Below are 21000 nucleotides of genomic sequence, written 5' to 3' on the forward strand. Positions count from 1 at the left end.
GGAAGAAACTAAATATTAGAAATTAAATTTTCACATATAATGTTTTTAGTGGTATTTCTTTCTCTTTTTAAAAAAAGTATCTTTAAATAACAAAATAGTGGAGTCTTTGGCACTCAGCTCAGAGATTCAAAAAGATCTCTAAACCCCTTTCCCTTATTGTTAGAAACAATACATTATGGTTAATTCTTCATCAATGATATACTGAGTACTAACTGTACAACTTCTGTAACTTTTCTGTCCACTTATTAATATTATATCTTTGCATCATTTTTTCTTTCATTTTTTTTTTTGCTTGTTCGTTTTCTTTCTTTTTTTCTTAAAAAAGATTAATAAAATGGGAATGTTAAAACAATTAAAAAGAATAAAACATGCTATTGCATCTGTGTGCATTTTAGTCAGGTCACAATTCTTCTGCCATATTGCTTTTGGTTATCCTTAACTAACTTTAGCTGATGAGAAATGTAGCACAATGGGAAGTGTCAAAGGGAAGGAAAAAAAATTAATTTGAAGTCTGTTGTGATATTCTGTGGTTTAAGCATGGAAAGAGTGATCACAAATGTGACAAATCCTGTATACAGCTTTCCCGATATGTGTTAGACAACAATCCCCATAAGTCTCTTTTGGGTGAAAACCTGGCCGTTGAAATTCAGTGCATCTGGAGATCAATAGCTTGGGGAAAGCCTGCTTTAGTACTTTCAATCTGTTGCCAGGTGCAGTTTAACATATTTTATTATGTCTTTCGTATAATTTATATGCTGTTTCTTGTGAAATAGTCCCAAAGACTCCTTTGACTTAACTATATATTGAATGTTATGTCTTCAGCTGTTCTTCAATGAGATATGCCAACTTCTTCCTGCCAGATGAGTTTCCTATCAAATGAATCTACAAGAAGCACTTCGTTGTTTTAAAATAACTAATATATATTTTACTGTGTGATTTTCTCTTTCTGCAGTTTGGGGCTTTGGATTCCTTGCTGTGACTATAATCAGCCTTGCTTCACTTCTTGGATTGGTTTTAACTCCTCTTTTAAAGAAGGACTATTTCCCTAAGATTTTAACCTACTTTGTAGGTTTGGCTATTGGAACACTCTTCTCTAATGCAATTTTCCAGCTTATTCCAGAGGTAAGGAAGGGGCAGGCAAAAAAGGAAAGAATGGTGGATGTGGGAATATGACCATGTTGTACTGATGGAGAACACCCAGAAGGACATCCTTCAGTATTACAGTCTTTAGTAATTCCCTTTCCTCCAACCATAAGCACTTCAAGTGGATAGGTCAGATTTGTGCCAGTATTCTCTGAGAAAGTTGAATTACCACTATGACAGGAAGTGGAAGGGAGAACAAGCTAATATCATAAAGCAATTCTGTTCATTGGCACTGTTGTATAGGCACAGCAGTTAGTACCCCTCTATGCATGAAACTGACAGAACTGAAATTGGTAGGGCTGTGGCCCATTGATAGAACGCATGAGTTGTATGCAGTTCCAAGTTTAATACCCTGCATTTCTGAATAGAGCTGGGAATGAAGATTTGTCTCAAGTCCACCAGAACTGCTGACAATGAGAATTAGCTACATTGAATTATATAAAACAATGCTCTGACTTGATATATGGCAAGTTGGTAAAATCTCAAACAATGGATGTATTTTTCCCTCGGGCTAAAATTAGGCACAAAATTTACTTTCACGTATGAACTGGATTACCTTTAGGCCCTGTTTGCATGATATGGTTAACTGGGTCAGTGGGTGGAAAATTAATGCATCATGAATTTTAGAAAGGAGATTAATTGAACTGGCCAGCTAACACGAGATTTCACCCAAAAGAGATCTAGCCTTGCATAGCGTTAAATTAATTCCACCCAATCAGCTTCATCATTGGAACACTAAAACCCGTGCACTTCCTTATTTCCTTTCGGAGTTCTCCAAGGAAAAGAATTGCAGAGAAAGAACAGCTGAAAAACATGTTCCCATTACAGAACTGGCAAATAGAACACAATTTGAAAACATTGATTAGCTGCAGTCACCAAGCCATGCCTATTGCTGCAGTCACCAAGCCATGCCTATTGCTGCCCACCAGGCCAATAGAAAAGGAGTTGGTGATGTTATGAAGCTTTGCCAGGATTGTTCAGCTACTTCTTGGATAAAGGGGATGAAGTTTCTTTATTCCCCAAATGATGATATGTGGTGCCAGAACCACTGGTAAGGAAAATTGACTGGGTTAGTGGCTGACCTGGTTAAACATGTGTGAATGGAGCCCATTGGGGAGGTGAAATATAATCAGAGCCATCGTACTACAGTATGTTTCCATATGAATCACCATCCTGAGCATGCCTTCTGGCCCACATATCCATTTTGTGGGTTAATTATTTGGCAAGATTGATTCCAAATCAGCCAGTTTAGAATAGGTATAATTTAAATATAAAACCGGCAACCTTCTTTATGGGACAGACCTATCAAATGGTGACATATATGGTTGCGTTTAGGTGAGTTACAATACAAGGTAAATTTGGGTTAAATTTATTGAGTGAGTTTAATGAAAAGGCGAATGATGAAAAAAAAGTTTTCTTAAAGGAGTACAGGAATATCTGATAACATGGAGTTATTGTTAATATTTTTGTTCTAGGCATTTGGATTTGATCCCAAAGTAGATAACTACGTTGAAAAAGCAGTTGCAGTTTTTGGTGGATTCTACATCTTATTCTTTGTGGAAAGAGTTCTTAAAATGTTGTTGAAGACCTATAGTCAAGTGAGTTGGGTAGCAGGATTGAATTAAAAAGATGTGCAGATGTTTGGTGCTTTTCACTGCTAAAGATGATTATATTTATTTAACTGAACAGAAAGTAGAGATAAGAAGCTGAGACTGTGTTTTAACACAAGACCACATCAAACAATACAGTAGATCTCACCCAATCCAGCTCACTGCATGGAGGCAGAGACTGATTGGAAGCCAGTTTTTTCTGTCTAGCCAGAATGAGATTGGGAGAGAGGATTTAAATGCCACTGACATGTGTGAAATGTAGGTTGAAAAGATAATCACATCTTTGGTCTACTACATTAATGTTATACATTAACTACACATGGATCTATTCCAAAAAGTAAATGGGCAGGACAAAAGCTAAATTTGATTTAATTTACAATTACATTTAATTAACATTTAATCACATAAATTAAATGCAATTGATGTGATTCTCAGCAAGGTACTGGGTAATTTTCCTTTCTGTCCCATTAAAAATAACAATTTTGTGGTAATTTTGGAGGGCCCTGAGGGTTGCACATAAGGCTTTCAGGAGTCATACAGTGTGTGTTCCTTAGACCTAGGGTGTGCACTTCTGGATGAGATGGCCAAATTTCTCACATAGAGATATATATATTGTATATTTATACTTATACTACAGCAACTTCATGTATATTGGAAAAAAATGCATTTGGACAAGTTAGCTCTTCCTGAAATCCACTGATTCCTTCCTGTATTGTTTCATCTGCTTTTCTTTAGATGGGTCAGAGACACTTTGAACCTGAAGAACTGAAACTTCCCCAAGGTCATTCTGCTCCTCCTCCTCCTGCAGAATCATTCAAACCAGTCAATGGAACAATGTGCTATGCAAACCCAGCTGTAGCAGAAGCTAATGGAAATTTGGGTTTTGATAATGTCAGTGTGATCTCTGGACAGGTATGAATGAACATGTCTTGCCAGTTGATCAGAGCCTTTCCAGCAAAGAGGTGAAAAGCTGATTTCTGATCTTTTCTTTTTTGATAACAGTTTTAAAATAGACTTTCAATCCATAGTTCACTCCAGCATTGTTAACCACTCAGTACAGGTGTGTGTGTGTGTGCATGCATGCACAGATATGGAGAGAGAAAACTGTATGTGTGTTTCTTTATACACACACATATATAAATATTTCTTGCAATTAAGTTGTAAATTTAATCTATCCTTTTTTATATAGATTTTTGCTTTTTTAATTAACCTTTGAGAGTTTTCCAGCTCTTGTCCTTTTGGACTTCATTATAAATTGTTCATATGAAGTGAATGGATGTTGACAATCTACATTAATGTGTAGCTTTTTTTTTTGAACTTCCAGGCTTCTGACCAAGTCAGCACTGGGTAGAAAGAGGCAGGCAATTCTGGCTCTTGGAAGAATAATGTGCTGCCCTGGCAGTGGGGCAGTTCCTGCATTTATTTTTATCAGTTTTCCCTCAGTTTGATGAAGGAAATGAAAAGAAAATTCAGCAAAGTCTTCCAGAGTAGATTCAGAGGACTGTAGGGAAGGAAAGAAAATGGAGGGAAGGAAAAATCAAACAAGTGAAAGTGTTTAATCTAACAAGGAGCTTAAATCCATTTTTAAAGAAGCAGTTTGTACAAAGTCATCCAAGTAAAAATTTGCTGCATCTAAACAAACACAAATACACCCATGATTTCCTAGTGGAAATGTTTCATAGTAAAACCAGGTATGGGCAGGATATGGGATATGCACATTTAGAAAACTATGTCTGTAAGGATAAAGGAAAATTGTTTTAAATTGGTTTGGAGATGGTATTTGACTAAATCAAATAGAAATATTCAGTATTATGTTGGAGGGGATTCTGGGAATCTGGCACTTATCTCCACATGTGGTGGAGTTGTAAACAGGTACAGAAGTTTTGGAAATTGGTATTTGAAGAAGTAAATGAGATAACTGGGATAAACTTGGAAGTTTGTCCAGATATAGCATAGTTATCAATGTATGACAAGGTTAGATGCACTCAAGCTATTAAAGACTTAATTACAAATCTATTGATGGTGGCAAGACTAATGATAGCTAGAAAATAGAAGGTACAAGGTGATTATCAAATAGAGGAATGGTATAAAGAAGTGTGGGATATTGCAATCAATGACAAGTTAACGTGTAATATTAAAGTTAGAAGGGGGTTGCAGAGCCGAAATGATTTTGCAGAGATATGGAACATATTTGTAGAATTTGTCTTATTAAAAGGGAAAGGATGTACACCTTCACAAGAATTATTACATTTTTGGAAAGAGGAATGATTAAGCAAAATATTGGTCCTGGAGGTGGGGTCACGTTTAAGGTTTTATTTATAATTATAATTATTAAATTTATATGTAAAAAAACCCAGTTACCTAGATTTGCTGTATTTCTTCAGGTAGAGACGTGACAGACATTTGTTTGAGTTGCTTTAACTAGTATTCCTGCTCTGAGGGTTGAACTTGATAACTGGTCCTTTCCAACCAGCAACATCCATAGAGTGTGTTTAGGTGTGTTCAAACAGCCTCATAATTGGAGGTACTGTATGTCCCTTCTATATGTGTGTCAACAGGCGTATACAAAAGGGATAGTGGTTCAGTCAAGAAGTCCCAACAATCATCTTGCCTATTTTGAGACTCCCCCCACCCCACTATTCCTGCAATTGCTCTTGTGATTCTGTCACCCTTCCTGCCTATCGAATATCATGACATACGCTAGACAGAGTCTAGCAGCTGCAGAGGTAAAGGCTAGACTTGATTGGTGTTGATTCCAAGAATCTGATGTCATTGGAAATGGTATCCTAAGTTCCCCCCAATGGAACATGTAAGACACACAAACTGAGAAATTTGTAGCTACTCATAATCTCTTTGGGTACGCCATGCAAAATGGAGGCAGTAGCCTGTTGGGGCGGGTTTCCCTTTCTGGATTTGCCCATCAAAGCCTTCTCCTGAAGCTGGTTCTGCTTGACAAATACTTGACAAAGGTATGTATAGTTATATAGTAATATCAGGCATAACCAGGAAGCTGATACTAGATCTGCAGGTTCACAAGAAGGACATTGACTTTAAAGTACCCTGTTTGACTTTAGGCTAGTCCTGTTAGTATAACAATAGAACTAATCTCTAGTGTGGTTCTCCCTTTCTTTTAGACTTCTGAACTGTTAATTTAGCTCCCTGTCAATATCTTCAGAAGTCACATGAACTTAAATTCCATTCATACTTGAAACTGTAATCTTTAACCTCTCATGTAATCTTTATACAAGATTCGTGGTTGCTCAGACTGGAATGCTGTAGTGTCTGATTTGGTTAAAAAAGGACAATGTTGTACAACTTTTCGTCCTTCCTTAAAACAAAGATAGTGTTAAGAATTATTATTATTATTATTATTATTATTATTATTATTTGTATTATGGCTGCCCACTCCAAAAGACTCTGGTGGCTAGAAGAAGGTTTGTGTTCTAACAGATTCTTTCAGGATCCTCTGTGTTGATTACTAAAAGTTAAGAAGATTAAAGAAAAAAGGATCTAGTAGGAAATTGAATATATATGTCAGACATCAATTAAGTTTTGTATTGTTACTTTGCTGAGAAAATTGGCTGTAGTTTTTGAAAGACTATTGAACGTACTCTTGTTCTTTAAATGGCTTCTCTGGGAATTTCACTGTTGGAGAAGAGCCATGTTAGCCTATGGTAAAAAATCAGTTTGCATTTGAATATAAACTTATCTCACTTTGTATTTCCAATGCACCAACTGAAATTTAGATAGCATTTGAAATTCTCCAAATTTTTCAATGCAGTTCATCAACAATAAAAATTATAGTAATCAAATATCTGGCAAAAATGCACATAGGTAGTTCTTAGTTAATGACCATTTGTTCAGCCACTGTTCAAAGTTATGATGGTGCCGAATGAATGGTACTTAAACCCAGTCCCTGAAGTTACAGCAATTGTAGCACCCCCGTGGTCATGTGATCAAAATTTGGATGCTTGGCAGCCTGCCCGCACTTATGACCACAAGGGCGCTTCAACTCACCCACCCACCTGTCTCCCCGCCATCTCTGCCTTTTTGGCCACCCTGCACTCTGCTGCCTCTGCCACCCCTTTGCCCGCAGCTGACCTTCACCATCTTCCCACTGCTGACAAGGCGTGCCCAGCCTGGCCCTTCCCGGGGCAGCTGCTGGCCATGCAAGGCCTTCTTACCGAGGCTGCGTGCTGCCTTGTGAGCTTGGGCAACCTTCGGAGGCCTTTTGAAGCCTTGCAAGAAGGCCACACAGGGCTTTCTCCAAGTTGCATGTGGTCTTCTCCAGGGCAGCTGTGACTGGGGCTAGGGCTTGGTGCTGGGGTGGCTGGGGATTCACACCATGGGATGGGGTAGCTTCAGCTGGGGCAGCTGGGGCTTTGCCCTGGGGTACTGGGATGGCTGGCCGCAGCACAGTTTGGTGTAGTGGTTAAGGCATCAGGCTAGAAACTGGGGGACTGTGAGTTCTAGTCCTGCCCTAGGCACAATGCCAGCTGAGTGATCTTGTGCCAGTTATACCCTCTCAGCCATAAAAAGGAGGCAATGGTAAATCATTTCTAAAAACCTTGCCAAGAAAACTGCAGGGACTAGTTCAGGAAGTTGCCAGCAGTCAAAACTGACTCTCATAGACTTCTGGAGGAAGAAATTGCAGACTGAAGATGGCTCCATGAAAAGTGGAGTGTAGAATGTAAGAATGAAGAGCTAGTAGACCGGCTCTTTGGAATCTCTCCAGACAAGGAGAGGACACAGTTGCTCCTTGTGAGGAGACTGCAAGACAGCAGTCTCTGGTGGGTTTGAGCACTGGGAAATGACAGGAACAGCCATCTTGCTCACAACCACAGTAGGCGTCTTTTAAAGGACATTAAGTTAGCAAACTTCCTTTTCTAATCATGTTCAAAAATTGCTTGTTACCTACTTTTAAGCTATTAGAGACCTTTGGATCAACAAGTCTGAGAATGCTGGATGAGTTTGCCTTCAATCCTTAGTGAAAGAAAACTTTAATCGTAAGTTTAGGAATTAAAAAAATTGAAATAAACAGCAAAAAGCTAAATAAGTGATAAATGGATTAAGGGTCCAGACAAATTTGGAATAAGATTTTGGAATTAATTATAAGTAATCCTTCCTGTGGGAAATAGATTTGTTTGGATTTTTTGAAGACACAATAAAGATAAGCTATTTTAAAAATTGGACACTAGAGGGAACTAAAGATTGTAGTTAAAGGAGAAAAATACACAAGCCTGGTTGACAGCTAATTAACTGGGACTTATAAAATGACACAAAACATTACAACACTGAAAATACTAAAGGACTTTTTCAAAAAATTGAATCAGAAATTAGTATCAACAATGTCAATAGTGATGTTTGCTTCTATGGATAGACTGTGTCCAAAATATGTTATAGAAAAAATGGCAGATGAGGAGTAAGCTTTATTTGACAAGACAGAGATGGCATTGAAAGTAGATCTACAAATGACAGGATATAAGAATGACATGGAAAAGGATGTCACACTGGACATATAAAAGAAACCATTTGATGTTTCGAAAATGAAAAGGGAAATAATAAACTAAGAGAGTGACCTGGATAATTATTTTATATTGGATTTACAAAAGAGGCTTGTTAAAGCTTTGAAGAATCTTGTGAGGAAGGACAAAGAAGAAATGAAGAGAAATCAAATTCTGTGACATTATTTGAATGAACTAAAGATTAAGACTGTTATAAGTAAAAGAAAGGAATATAAAGTTGGTTTATATGATCAAGGTTAAAATAAGATATGTTGTTATTTGTGGTAAACCTTAATGGACTTTCTGCTCCCACCCACATGTGTTCTGAACAGTTGCTCCTTGCGAGGAGATGGCAAGACAGGTCTAAAAAGATGATGCTTTATGGATTTTTCTATAGATAAGAGGTGGGATAAGGGATGAAGATCATTGGATGTAAACTAAGAGGTGATGAAGAGTTACTAAAATTATTTATACTTATAATGAAGGTTGGAAGTCACTTCTTTATATATTTCTTTTCTTTTTCTTTACTATATTCTTTATTTTTTTCTTTCTATTTTCTACATTTTTTCCTTCCCTTTGCATCTTTTGCTCTTTCTTTCTATTTCTTTCTTTCTTTTAGTTTGTATTACATTTTACTATTGTAATTAAAATCCTTAATAAAATTATACACACACACACACACACACACCTACCCACCAATTAATGAATTAATATATTACAATAATTATACAACAATTATATTTATTATTTGATTACTATAATAATAAATATATGATTATTACAATCAGTGTTATAATCATAACAATCAAATAATATTATTATAATGATAATATACAATTAATAATTTAATATGATTATATGTTATATATTACAATTAATAATGATAAAATGCCTTGTTAATATTATTAATAGCAACACAAGATGGTTGTATTGTCTATGAGATTTGGGTGTATTCCCTCATGATCTTATTTATATTTTATTAATTGTTTTAAATAACAACAACAACAGTATTAATAATCTTATTAATCACTTTTGTAAAACTGTAATGCATGATCGTGGGCCTTCTTGCAGCTCCTTAATATGTGATGTAACTCTCGTATTTTTATTGTTGCAGAAAGAAGAAATGCAAAGTAGTTCATGCAAATGTTTCAGAGGACCTTCCCTGTCAGACATCGGTACAATTGCCTGGATGATCACATTAAGTGATGCTTTGCACAACTTCATTGATGGACTAGCCATTGGGGCTTCATTCACACTTTCCCTGCTTCAGGGAATTAGCACATCTATAGCAATCCTATGTGAAGAGTTTCCTCATGAATTAGGTAATATGTTTTCTATCATGTCAAATGTCAAAGAACGTAGCTGGGGCAGGCTTCTAGAACCCATGCAGCTACTATAATTTCCCAGAAGTCATGGCTTTAAACTGTTTAAAACTGTAGTGGTTCGGTAATCTGGAGCTGCAGTCCCGCTCTAAAGGGTATCGGACTCTAATGGGGGAAGCCGCCCAGGCAGATGTCTCACAAGCAGGACTTAATCCATAAGTATTTTATAGCATTTAAATGCGGAAATGATACATTTCGTATATGTTTCACCAGGGCATTCTGAATTATCAGCCTGGATCAGTCAACTGCAAGATGAAAGCCTCTTCACTGAAGGTTTCGGGCTGTAATTTATCACACTGGTCCCGGGTGGATGGGTAGATAGAAGTCTTTCCACTTCCCATTCTAGGGCTGACAGAGTGACTGGCCCAAAATCACCAAAGGGAAGACTAGGACCTGGATCTGCCTGCTCCTAGTTCAGTGCCTTTAAAGGATTACACCAGACTGGCTCTCTACATTTTGATTTATCTTGGACAAAATATAAACCAGACCAGTATTACTTACTGATAATGCCATACTGTTTCTTTTTTAGGGGATTTTGTCATCCTCCTTAATGCAGGGATGAGCACAAGGCAAGCCTTGTTTTTCAATTTTTTGTCAGCGTGCTCCTGTTATATTGGCCTAGTTTTTGGTATAATAGTAGGCAACAACTTTGCTCCAAACATCATCTTTGCACTTGCTGGAGGCATGTTTCTATACATCTCCCTCGCAGATATGGTAAGTTCCCACTACAACATATTTACCTATCTACCTACTTAACAAACTTCATAGCCTACTGTAGTAGAAATGGACTTAGTGTAAGCATTGTTACAATATACAGTGATTACAGTGTTTGATTATAAGAGACTACATTTGTGAAATGGTGTTAAGAGAAACCACAGGACCAATACTATTAGCATGAAGCTAGTCCATTCTGGAAATTAAGGACGTTGAAATGGCAATCGGTTCATACCACTTGGCATATTGGATGCAACCCAGCGTGGTGCTAAATTGCATAAACTCCCTTTGAAGTCAGTCTAAACCTAGTGTCTGAATAGTCAGTGGTATCAGACAAAGTAAGGTACGCTTATGGTGGGACTTCTATCTTGGCCTTCCTGCTTAGTTTTTAGAACAGCTGTTCTCCCCAACAAGTTATCTAACTGCATCTGAAAACTGCGTATATGGAAGATTGACATCTTCTACATCTGGCTGGCTGGCTGGGGAATTCTGGGAGTTGATGTCCACACATCTCAATGTTGCTAAGGTTGAGAAACACTGATTTAGACTGTGTGGGTTTCAAGAGCTATAGTTCTAGAACTGACCACCGCAGTTTACATCTTGTCTGTGGTGGCATCCCAACAGTTTTCATTTCAAAACATTTGGTATGTCCAGGACAAAAAAAAAACGAAGAAGAAAAAGATAGCTAGGAAAAAGTAATTATTTAATTAAATGCTGTTAACGCAATTACCCACATGCATGGAATATTTTTCTCATTCTACCAAATTAAGAATTATAATTTATGCGAACTTTGGAAGGGCTCGGAGGAACATACTCTTTTCAGGGGCTATATGCCATTCTGATGGTTCCGGTTGTGCAAATTCTAAAACAAAAGATGTATGAAATGTATGAAAAACATAGAAAATTTAATAAAACTAAGTACAAGTAGAGATACACAATTTCACCCAGCCTGGAGAGGGAGACATGAATAGACAAACTCTACAGTCATAGCTGGCACAGTGAATTCTAGGATGTTTGTGCCTCTTTTCTTTGGCTACAATGAGTGAGGTATAGTCAGAAAAAAGTGGACATATGGCTGTTTGGTATATTTTATGAGCTGTTTCCCATCTTTACCAAGAGCAAAGAGCATGTTTGGGAATTATAGCTGTTTTCTCTGATATCTATCTTAGATGATACATATACACCCTTGTTTTAAAGCCTGCTTATGGCGCAGTAGGTGATAGGTTTCTCTATCTACCTTTCAAATCTCTCTATCTTTAGGTCTCTAGATCGGAACTGTGTCTGAAACCAATGTAAATAATATGTGTGAATGGTCAATACAGAACCCTGATTTATTGCTGAACCCCACTTTGTTCTTCTCTGTCTAGAAACAGGTAGGATTTGTAAGAGTTCTTGTTTCTCTCTCTTTCCTCATCATTTCTCTTAGCTGATCACTATGAACTGATCCCATTACCCAAGCTAGTCTATCAGGTGAAGTATTCTGGAGTCGAAACAGAGAGGGTCTCATATTTTTTAATGTTTCTCCATTTAAAAAAAAACCCACCTTTCTGCATATTTAAAAAAAGTTGTTGGTCTGATGTCTTTCTTGTTATAGTCAGGCTGCCTTAAATACAGAGCATTCAAAAATCAATCCTAAATGTCTGCTCTGTAGCTACAGTTTATGGCTGGCTTACTTCTGAATTCATTTCTTACTTGTCTGTGGTTGAAGGTGCTTTGTTTTCCACCCTCAATCTGAAGGAATATTCTTCTGGGAGTTGGATGAAGCATTAGGGCTACCAGACCTGAGCTGCAAAAATCCTGATGATTACCAGATACAGCAAGGAATTAGAGTTGTCTAGATTTGCTTACTGTCAAATACATAAAGCATCTACTGTATTTCTACTGGTAATGGAACAGTAGATGCTTTATGTATCTGGTAATGGAATACCTTGGTTAAACTAGATATTAATCTCCAGCAAGTTAAGATCTAGAAACACTCATGCCAAAAAAAAATCAATATATATCCTGGATTAATGATTGTTAAATAAGCAGAAGGAGAATTTGCACAAAATCACGCTTCTTCTTTGCTTTATTGGTTACCTTGCAGTGGTCTGGAGCACTCTGGAGCAGTTTCCCACATATCCAGCTACCCTGAACTTCTCTTTAGCTCAGATTGAGTTGGTTAAATCCAAGTTTAATTGAAATGTATGAGACTTACATTAATAATAATTTCAGTGGATCTCTTCTAAGCATAACTACAGTAGATCTGGATGGTTCTGTAAAATACAAGGAAAATATAAAAAGGTGACCATTAGGTTCCCCTGCATAGTTCTTCAGCTTCTCCTTGGAAATCAGTTGTAGTATAACTTAGGCTGCAGTCATATGAGTAATTTATTTGAGAAAAAGACCCACTAAGCTCACTGGAATTTATTTATGTTCTGAATAAACATTAATAGAATTATGCCATTAGCTGAGCACACTGAAAAGTATTCTAATGAATATTTACCATGAATTATTAAGAATAAAGCTTTGTTTACAGTTATCTTTGTGTGAGTCACCATAACTGTGTATTACTTGATTAAAACATATACAATGGTCACAAAATAGAAGTAATTGAATCTCAGGGAAAAAAAGAGGGAAGCCCTTGGGAATAAGTATACTAAAGGAGGTGATAGGTTCAGCTCCAGAGTCAAGCAGAAGTTAATAGTCCCTTTTTGGAAGGAGTCAATACACAAGGACAGAGATCACTCTTGAGCCTTAAAAGTTAGCAGTGAGAACTGATGAGTCATAACTATGGGGTCCTGAAGGGCTCTTCATCAGGGCTCAGAATGGATCCTGAAAGCCTTTAAATCTACTTTTGCTGACAGGCTTTGCTAACCCTGTGCTTTTGTCCATTTAAGAAAGGACATCCTAGGGCCCTAGTTACCTGAAATGCTGTATCAGAGACATGTAAAGGATAATTTATATGAAATGCTACATGAAGAAATGTAACAATCTTAGCAATGTCAAAAACCGTGTTCAGTTCAGAACATGACTCCATTTGTATTATTCCAACCCAACAAGGGCTGATTTTTAGAGAAATACAGTCTAAATCAAAAGCTTCACTAAGTTCAGTTTAGTTGTATATGTTTAATTTTAACTTGTCAGCTGCCCAGAGTCTTAGGAATTGAATGGTATATAATTTCTTGGGCATAAATAAATAGTCAATCAATCATTAGTAATTGCTGTTGACAGATCTGACCACTGTTAATTTTCTCATTTATTTTAAAAACCATTTAAATCAGTGGTCTTTCAGTTGCCCATCTGGCTGTAATGTAATGTAATGATATTGTTATGTTGTTGTGTTGTGTTGTGATGTTTATCAACAAGACTGTTTAAGGAAATGGATTTATTCCACATTCTTGCAGTTTGTTCTTCCCATCACAAGCATAAGTGACACAATACCAGTAGACTTCTAACTCATTCATTTTTCCTGTAGAACTAAAACTCTAGAGAGATAGATAAGTAGATGATGGGAGCAGCATCCTGATGCAAACCCTGCCCCTTTTGTACATAGATCTTGATGTCACACACATATAAAACATGGACACAGGCTGAGCTTGTATCCAAATGGCTCAACACTGCTTTTGTCATTTTGAACCTGCTGAAATGAAGTACGGTTACATGGTTCTGCATGTACCTGTAGTTCTTTGTCACCTTGTCTTTGTCTACTGAATTAGACAGTACACAAAAGAACCACCAGGGGAGGCCAAAAAGCTTAACTACTGTATTGTGGTAAGCCACAATAATTTCATTTTTGTTTAGGTTTCACAGGATTCTTGTAAACTTTTTTCAATGGCTTATATTGAATAGAACATCTAAAAACAAAGGTAATGGGCAATTAAGGACTGAGGCTTTTATTAGGGTGATTATGCTTGCTCAAGTCTTCATATAGCTCACAAACAGTTTGGATACATAAGTGTAAGTGTGTGTGTGTGTGTGTGTGTAAGGGAAGGAGGCTGCCAGCACCATTACTTCATTTAATTAGACTCTAAAAATGCCTTTTCAATTTCCTGTTCTATTATGGTCACAATGGGATATCCCAATAAGGACTCACTTGAACAGGAGGGCAGTAGACATTGAAGAATTTTACTTTATTTAGCTTGGCCTATAAAAACTAAGTAATAGATACATTTCTATCTACATGGAGACTTTTTTTCAAAGGAGAAACAGGAGAGGAACTAACTTCAGGTAGAATGCTGAAGATAATTCCCATTCTAGCTTCTGTCAAATACTTCTTTCAAAGAACCTGAAATCCTACTATGTGGAAAGAAGAGCATTCTGTGTTTGGACCCAACCTGCTGCCTTCCAGATGTGCTGAATTATGACTTGGATGATGGAAATTATAGAAGTTGAAGTCTCACACATCTGGAGGCACCATTTAGAGGGTTACTAAATGGTGCCTCCAGATGGCTTATTTTATAACCCCCACTTGAGTTAAATTGGGAAGATGCTTTTTGGGAGTCCAGTTTCTGTCCCACTTAAGTTTCAAAGAATTTTGAAAACTCTGAACTTGATCCTTCCTTGCCTTTGGTAAACAGCTGGCACAGCAACTTTTTTGATTTATATTGGTCAGTCTCTTGCAGAAATTGAGGTTTCTTCAGTGCCTTTGAATTAATTTTCAAGGAATGAATGCTGCACTGATTAAACTGCAAGTAAATGGCAGATTGCTTATCTGCCAAGCTGGTGATGGTTTTTGTGGGATTATTCATTATTACTTTTTAAATTCTGCCTTAAATATGTAGTGATGCATTCATATAGTACCCTTAACCAGGCCAGATAAATGAGTCTAGAAAATGCATTCACACAATATCCTACATTTGGTTTGTGTTAGCCATGGTTAAATGGGGGGGGGGTAATATATTGTGCAAGCCCAGATTGCTTGTTAATTTATGGTTCACTGTTTTGAACAAACCAGAAAATGGGTTAATATATTGACCAGACTAAGCATCTTGGGGTACCACAGGCATTGAAAAAACTGCATTTGTCTTAGTCATAGAATCACAAATCATTACATGGAATATCTTAAAGTTCTATTTGATTCCCAATTAAAATGACTGCATTTATTTTTAAAGTATGTGTTTCTAGTTCTTGTGATTATATAGCAAAAATATGTCACTGTAAAAGTTTCAGGCATTACATTTGCTCCTTGCTTAATGATTGTTCATTGAACAATGGTCCAAAATTACAACGGTCTTGGAAAAAGTGCTTTATGACCTGTACTCAAACTTATGACCGTTGCATACCATCACACCACCCCAGTGGTCACGTGATCGCAATTCAGGCACTTGGCAGCCGGGTCGCATTTATGACCAGTTGGTGCATACTGTGGTCACATGATCACGATTTGTGGCCTTCTTTGCTGGTTTCTGGCAAAAAACATCCATTGGGGAAGCAGGATTTGCTTAATGATTGTTGTAAAAATGGTCGTAAAATCAGGTCTGGTCACATGGTGATTCACTTAATGACCACAGTGCTTAACATCCAATTTTTTGTTCCCTGTTGTGGTTGTTAAGTGAAGACTACCTGTATCTATTAACCTCTTCTTCATCCTTTCCTTAATCAGGTATTGGTAACCTATTTACCCCTAGATCTCCAGGCAGCCTACCCCGCCTACCTTTTAAAAAGAGACTTTTTCTTAAAAATTAAACAATGCTGGCATGCTTTAAAACAAAGCGCTGGTCTATGACTTCATAGTGTCATACACCAATACCTTTGCTGATGCAGACTACAAGAGCACAGTCAAAAGATAAATCTCTTCCTTGTTTATTAGATTGCTACTCATCTCATTCCAATCACAAGGTATAATGTATGTTGGTGTGTATATTATGCATATAATTCTACATATACACAATGCAGACACATAAAACAATCGAGTTATGCAAAGTGGTGCTTGGTTTCTAAAATGGTTTGGTCAAAGTGTCCCTTCAAAGTACTTCAGTGAAAAGAAGCATCTTTCTCTGCTCCTATGAAGGAAAGTAACCATGGCATTTCACTTCGTTTAAGGAAACCAGTCTTCCTGCGCACACAGAAGCTGTTAGTTTTCCAAGTGAGATGGTCAGTCAAGACAGATAGGCTCAGCTTCAGTATTTTAATTGAAGCCTTGAGGTAGAGTTTGTTGTTGAAGTGGAACATGCCTGCTTTACCCAGTCTTAATGTACAATCTTCTGCTCCCACTTCATCTTAAACAAAAACTAGGATTTTGCAGTGATTTGTCTAGAGATTTCCAAGGAGAAACTTCATGGCACAGCTCCAAGGTGATTACAGAAGGGAAAAATTGTTTTGTGTACCTGTAACCAGTAGAGGAAGTAAAATATGGCTTAGCCAGCACTGTACACCTAGGTTGCCAGGAAGAGTCTGGGTCAGTGCTATTAAATCATCAGCAAATATTGTATATCCTCTTTCTCTGCTTCTGCCTTCATAATTAATATGGGGGGAGTCTCTCCTCCTATAGAAGAGAATATATGTAGCTGAGGGTTGAACTGTGGAGTTGAACAATGCCCTAATCAAGGACCTATCAAAGGGAAAACCACTCCTGCACCAACATTGGTAGGGCAAGCTACTGTCTATAAACAGGGAGAAAACCCCATGCTCACCAGCACTGATGAAGTTACTTAGTCGGGTAATGAAATGTCTGCAGGCAAACAACCAAGCTCAGAGAGCACCAAGGGCTTCACAGCCTTTCCTCCTTTATTACCCTAGCCTGTTTTATTTTTTCCTACTTACAAAACATTGCAATTTATCAGGTTTTGCAGCTAGGCCTGAACCTCAGTTTAATTCTTCACTCATGATAGGTTGAGATGTTTTGGAGGGCTTTAGTTAGTTGTGATTCCATGTGGTTGTAATAGTCTGTTGGTTGTGTCTGAGATGTTTTTGATGTATGGTAGTGTATAATGAGTATTGTTTAGAGTTGGTACACAAACCACTAAAATGTCTCCTGCATAAGATGGACATATGAGCAAGTCCCCAAAACTAAGAAAAGAGATTTAGAACTAAATAAACAGCATCTTTCCTCTTGTCCATTGCTTGTTTGGCCCTACCATCCAGGATGGGTGTATCCCCAAGTCATTAGGGCTTTTTTATTTAGGCACTTAGAAATCATACCCAATCATACCAGTAATGTACAATTAATCAATGAATGCATTTAAGAAATTGAATACAGTAATGTGCTGTTCCACCACTAGATGGCAAGACTTACCTAAAAATCTTTTTCTTTCTTGTGGTTTGATTCCCACGGCAACTCCAGTTTCCAGAGTTGAACGATATGTTGAGAGAAAAAGTAACCGGAAGAAAAACAGATCTCGTGTTTTTCCTGATTCAAAATGCTGGATTGCTCACAGGGTTTACTGCCATCCTGCTCATTACTCTCTACGCAGGAGAAATTGACCTGGAGTAATGTGATAATGAAGACAATTTAGTAGATTATAAATGGAAGAACTTCACAAAGGAACTTGGAGGTAATAAAGGTACCTTGTTTGCACCAGTCATGGAACAAAACAAAACTTTTTTTTCCCCTAAAAATAATATATAAAGATAAAAATAATATGAAAACATATAAAAATAATTATCTAATGTGTTCTAGGATAGCATTTTCCTCTATGCGCTTGTCCTATGAGAGTCACTTTTACATCAGTGCAGTAACAACTTAGTGGTATGCGATTTTTCATCTGTAAAACGAATAAATAAACAAATAACTATTTATTTCAACGAAAATGTACCACCAAAACTGTGTATCAGAAATGCCTCTGGATTTGGAACTCTGTTTGTACTTAAGACCTGTTTTAAGTGGTAGTATGCAGTGGGTACATACGCAGTATGATCCAAGCTAAAGTGGTTTATGCGTGAAAGGTCCCCTGTGCAAGCAGCGAGTCATGTCTGACCCTTTGGGGGGGATGCCGCTTTTGCGACATTTTCTAGGCAGACTAAAGCGGGGTGGTTTGCCATTGCCTTCCCCAGTCGTCACCTTCCTCAGCAAGCTGGGTACTCATTTTACCAACCTTGGAAGGATGGAAGGCTGAGTCGAGCTTCCGCTGGGATCAAACTTGGGTTGTGGGGAGAGTTTTCAGTTGCAATACTGCCACCTACCACACCACAAAGTGGTTTATAGATCAATTTTATATAAAAATATATAGAAAATTAAGTCCTATTGAGGACAATGGCACATATTCTAAGGCAGTGTTTCTCAACCTGGACAACTTTAAGCTGTGTGGACTTCAGCTCCCAGAATTCCCCAGCCAGGACTGGCTGGGGAATTCTGGGAGCTGAAGTCCACACAGCTTAAAGTTGTCCAGGTTGAGAAACACTGTTCTAAGGTATGTGTGTATATCTGGGTAGGAGGAACCATGCTACCATTTTCAGTGTCCTGCTTACCCCTCCCATTCTTGAGTGAGCATTACATATTTTCTTCATTAATTCCAATTAATGGTATCAATTTCTCCATTTTCTGGTAATAGTCTGGCAGCTGGAAGACTTTGATTTTACAGATCTCTAGCCTTTGGAAAATGGTTCCTTCTCCCTGCTGGTACTGAAGGAATACCAGCTTTTTTTAAAAAAAAAATTTCTGCAGCCTCACAAGGATGGCTCATTTTCACCTAGGAGTGACTTCTTCCTTCATCATTGAAGAAGGAAATCTGAATATTTCTATGGCCACCAGGGTCCATAGGATTATTGCTTTAGTTGACAAGACCCTCTTTTTAGAGAAGCCACTGCCTTTTTGTCACTACAATACAATTTCAAAATAGGCTTAAAGGTTCCCTCCACAGGGATTTTTATTATTATTTTTTTAAATACTGTAGCAAGATTTTTAAAAATCATGCACAAATTCTAATTGCTAATTAATATTGGAGTAATCAGACTTACTTTTAATTCTTCTCTTTCATGCTTATGGGAATGGCATCAAAAATAAATTAAAAATTCATCAACTTTTTAATAATTAATAATGTTTATACTTTGCTGGTGTTTTTAAAGGAAGGCGCTAGATTAAACATTAGACCACCACGAAGCATTTGACTTTTGTTACTGACTTTCAACATGAGTCAGTGATACCATTCTTGAAACCAAACTGTTAAAGCTTCTTATTATAAGTTCTGTAGAAATGGAAGGAATAAGAAAGCAACAACTGTTAGCTGAATTGCATGCCTAGATATGTTATAAATACTGTCTGGCTGTGTAAACTCTGATACATGCACAAAGCTCTCTCATAGGAATTATGTGCCAATTTTAATGGGAAGTCGAGCTTCATATCCAAACACTGAATGGAGAAGCTGCTCATGTAAAAGTTCCATATGATTGTTAACCCAATATACAGGAATGCATCACTGTGCTCAGCAGACTCAGTGAACTGGTGCATGTCCAATATAATTTATTCTAGGGAACAATGGTTCCTCAATCCTTTAAGGAGGGATCTTTCCTAGAAGTGCTACATGAAATTCTTTAATCCAGGGGTGATTACAACTTTTTTGTATTTTGTATTTTAAGAAGACTTTGTGTGCCCCAGGAGTCATGGCTGTGATGTAGAGGTATTACAGAATCAGTCAGAGTAGAAAATATTGACAATTTTGGGTACCAAAGGTATAGGTTTTCAAAAGTTTAACATACCTATTTTAGCTTTTATTTCCTCAAAGTTACTCATGCTGCCCAAATCATCATTTTAGTAAAGAAAACACATTGTATTCTTGCATTTATTTCTCCATATTTGAGTTTACATCTTGATGGGTATGTATTCTTCTTGCTGTAATTTAGTTCGGATTGAAAGTTATATGCACTCTAAAATATATACAGATTGATATTTTTTTTTTGCAAATAATAATGATAACAGAAGAAACTTGATACTGCAGACAGGAATAGGAAGAAAGAAATACATGTCATATTTCTCTTCCATCCTACAGCAGTTTGGAGGAAGTGTGCAATATTTATTACAAATTAAGCATATTTTCTACAGTACTAGGAAATTTCAACTGGGTCATTACTTTGTAGATACATGATATACTTACCTGCTTGACTTTTGAGGTGAGATTTGACTTTGTTGCTATGTTTCCTGTGAAGCAATAAACTAGATTTATTGAAAATGTAAATGCATTTTTCTTTTGATAAACTTTTAAAAAGCCAACTTGGTTAATATTTGTAAAAATACTTTACATGTTTCATGCAAATGTATGCATTATCTACATATGGCACAGATATAATAACGCAAAATTGAAGACAAATTATAAAATGTACCCCTAAGGCCTGTTCACACATAGCTTCAACCTGGCATATTGTGTAACCCTACTGTGACTTACTGAATAAATTATTGTTAAACAGACTAGGGTCAGCCAGTCTACATGGAAGTGATGCTGGACTATGCAGAACAATAGGACAATCCTTATTTTCTAAACTGTATCTACAAATGATCTTGTCTTCTCATAAACTCCAAAGCATGACTGGTGCTTTGCTGCTATCAAAAGCTGGACATTATCTTCCGTGGAAGACCAAGCCTTTGAAGTGCAGAGAACCTCTTTCCAGAAGAAGACTGGCAGAATCTGCTACCACAGGGAGAGATCCACGTGTTCACTGAATCATATGATAACCTCTATCACTTCCTGGTGCTGTTCCATCTATAAAAATCCTTCACTGACATATATTCAAATA

The 21000-nt window shown here is 37.1% G+C and overlaps 1 protein-coding gene across 2 annotated transcripts in view; it reads left to right on the plus strand.

Annotated features, from left to right (window-relative positions):
• The window catches only part of SLC39A8 (solute carrier family 39 member 8), a 30475-nt gene extending 10031 nt beyond the window's left edge, over positions 1-20444 (plus strand). The window contains exons 3-9 of one of the 2 annotated variants that reach the window (XM_063309887.1): positions 953-1122; positions 2619-2741; positions 3489-3665; positions 9372-9579; positions 10169-10353; positions 11614-11726; positions 17618-17706. In XM_063309887.1, the coding sequence (XP_063165957.1) occupies positions 953-1122; positions 2619-2741; positions 3489-3665; positions 9372-9579; positions 10169-10353; positions 11614-11649 (899 nt within the window). In that variant the 3' untranslated portion in view covers positions 11650-11726; positions 17618-17706. Of the gene's footprint in view, positions 1-952; positions 1123-2618; positions 2742-3488; positions 3666-9371; positions 9580-10168; positions 10354-11613; positions 11727-17617; positions 18213-18478 lie in introns of those variants that run through there. The other variant, XM_063309886.1, reaches the window with a different exon arrangement.
• Positions 20445-21000: the final 556 nt, after the last annotated feature.

Source organism: Candoia aspera, chromosome 8 (genome assembly GCF_035149785.1).
Source record: "Candoia aspera isolate rCanAsp1 chromosome 8, rCanAsp1.hap2, whole genome shotgun sequence".
Classification (NCBI taxonomy): Eukaryota; Metazoa; Chordata; class Lepidosauria; order Squamata; family Boidae; genus Candoia; species Candoia aspera.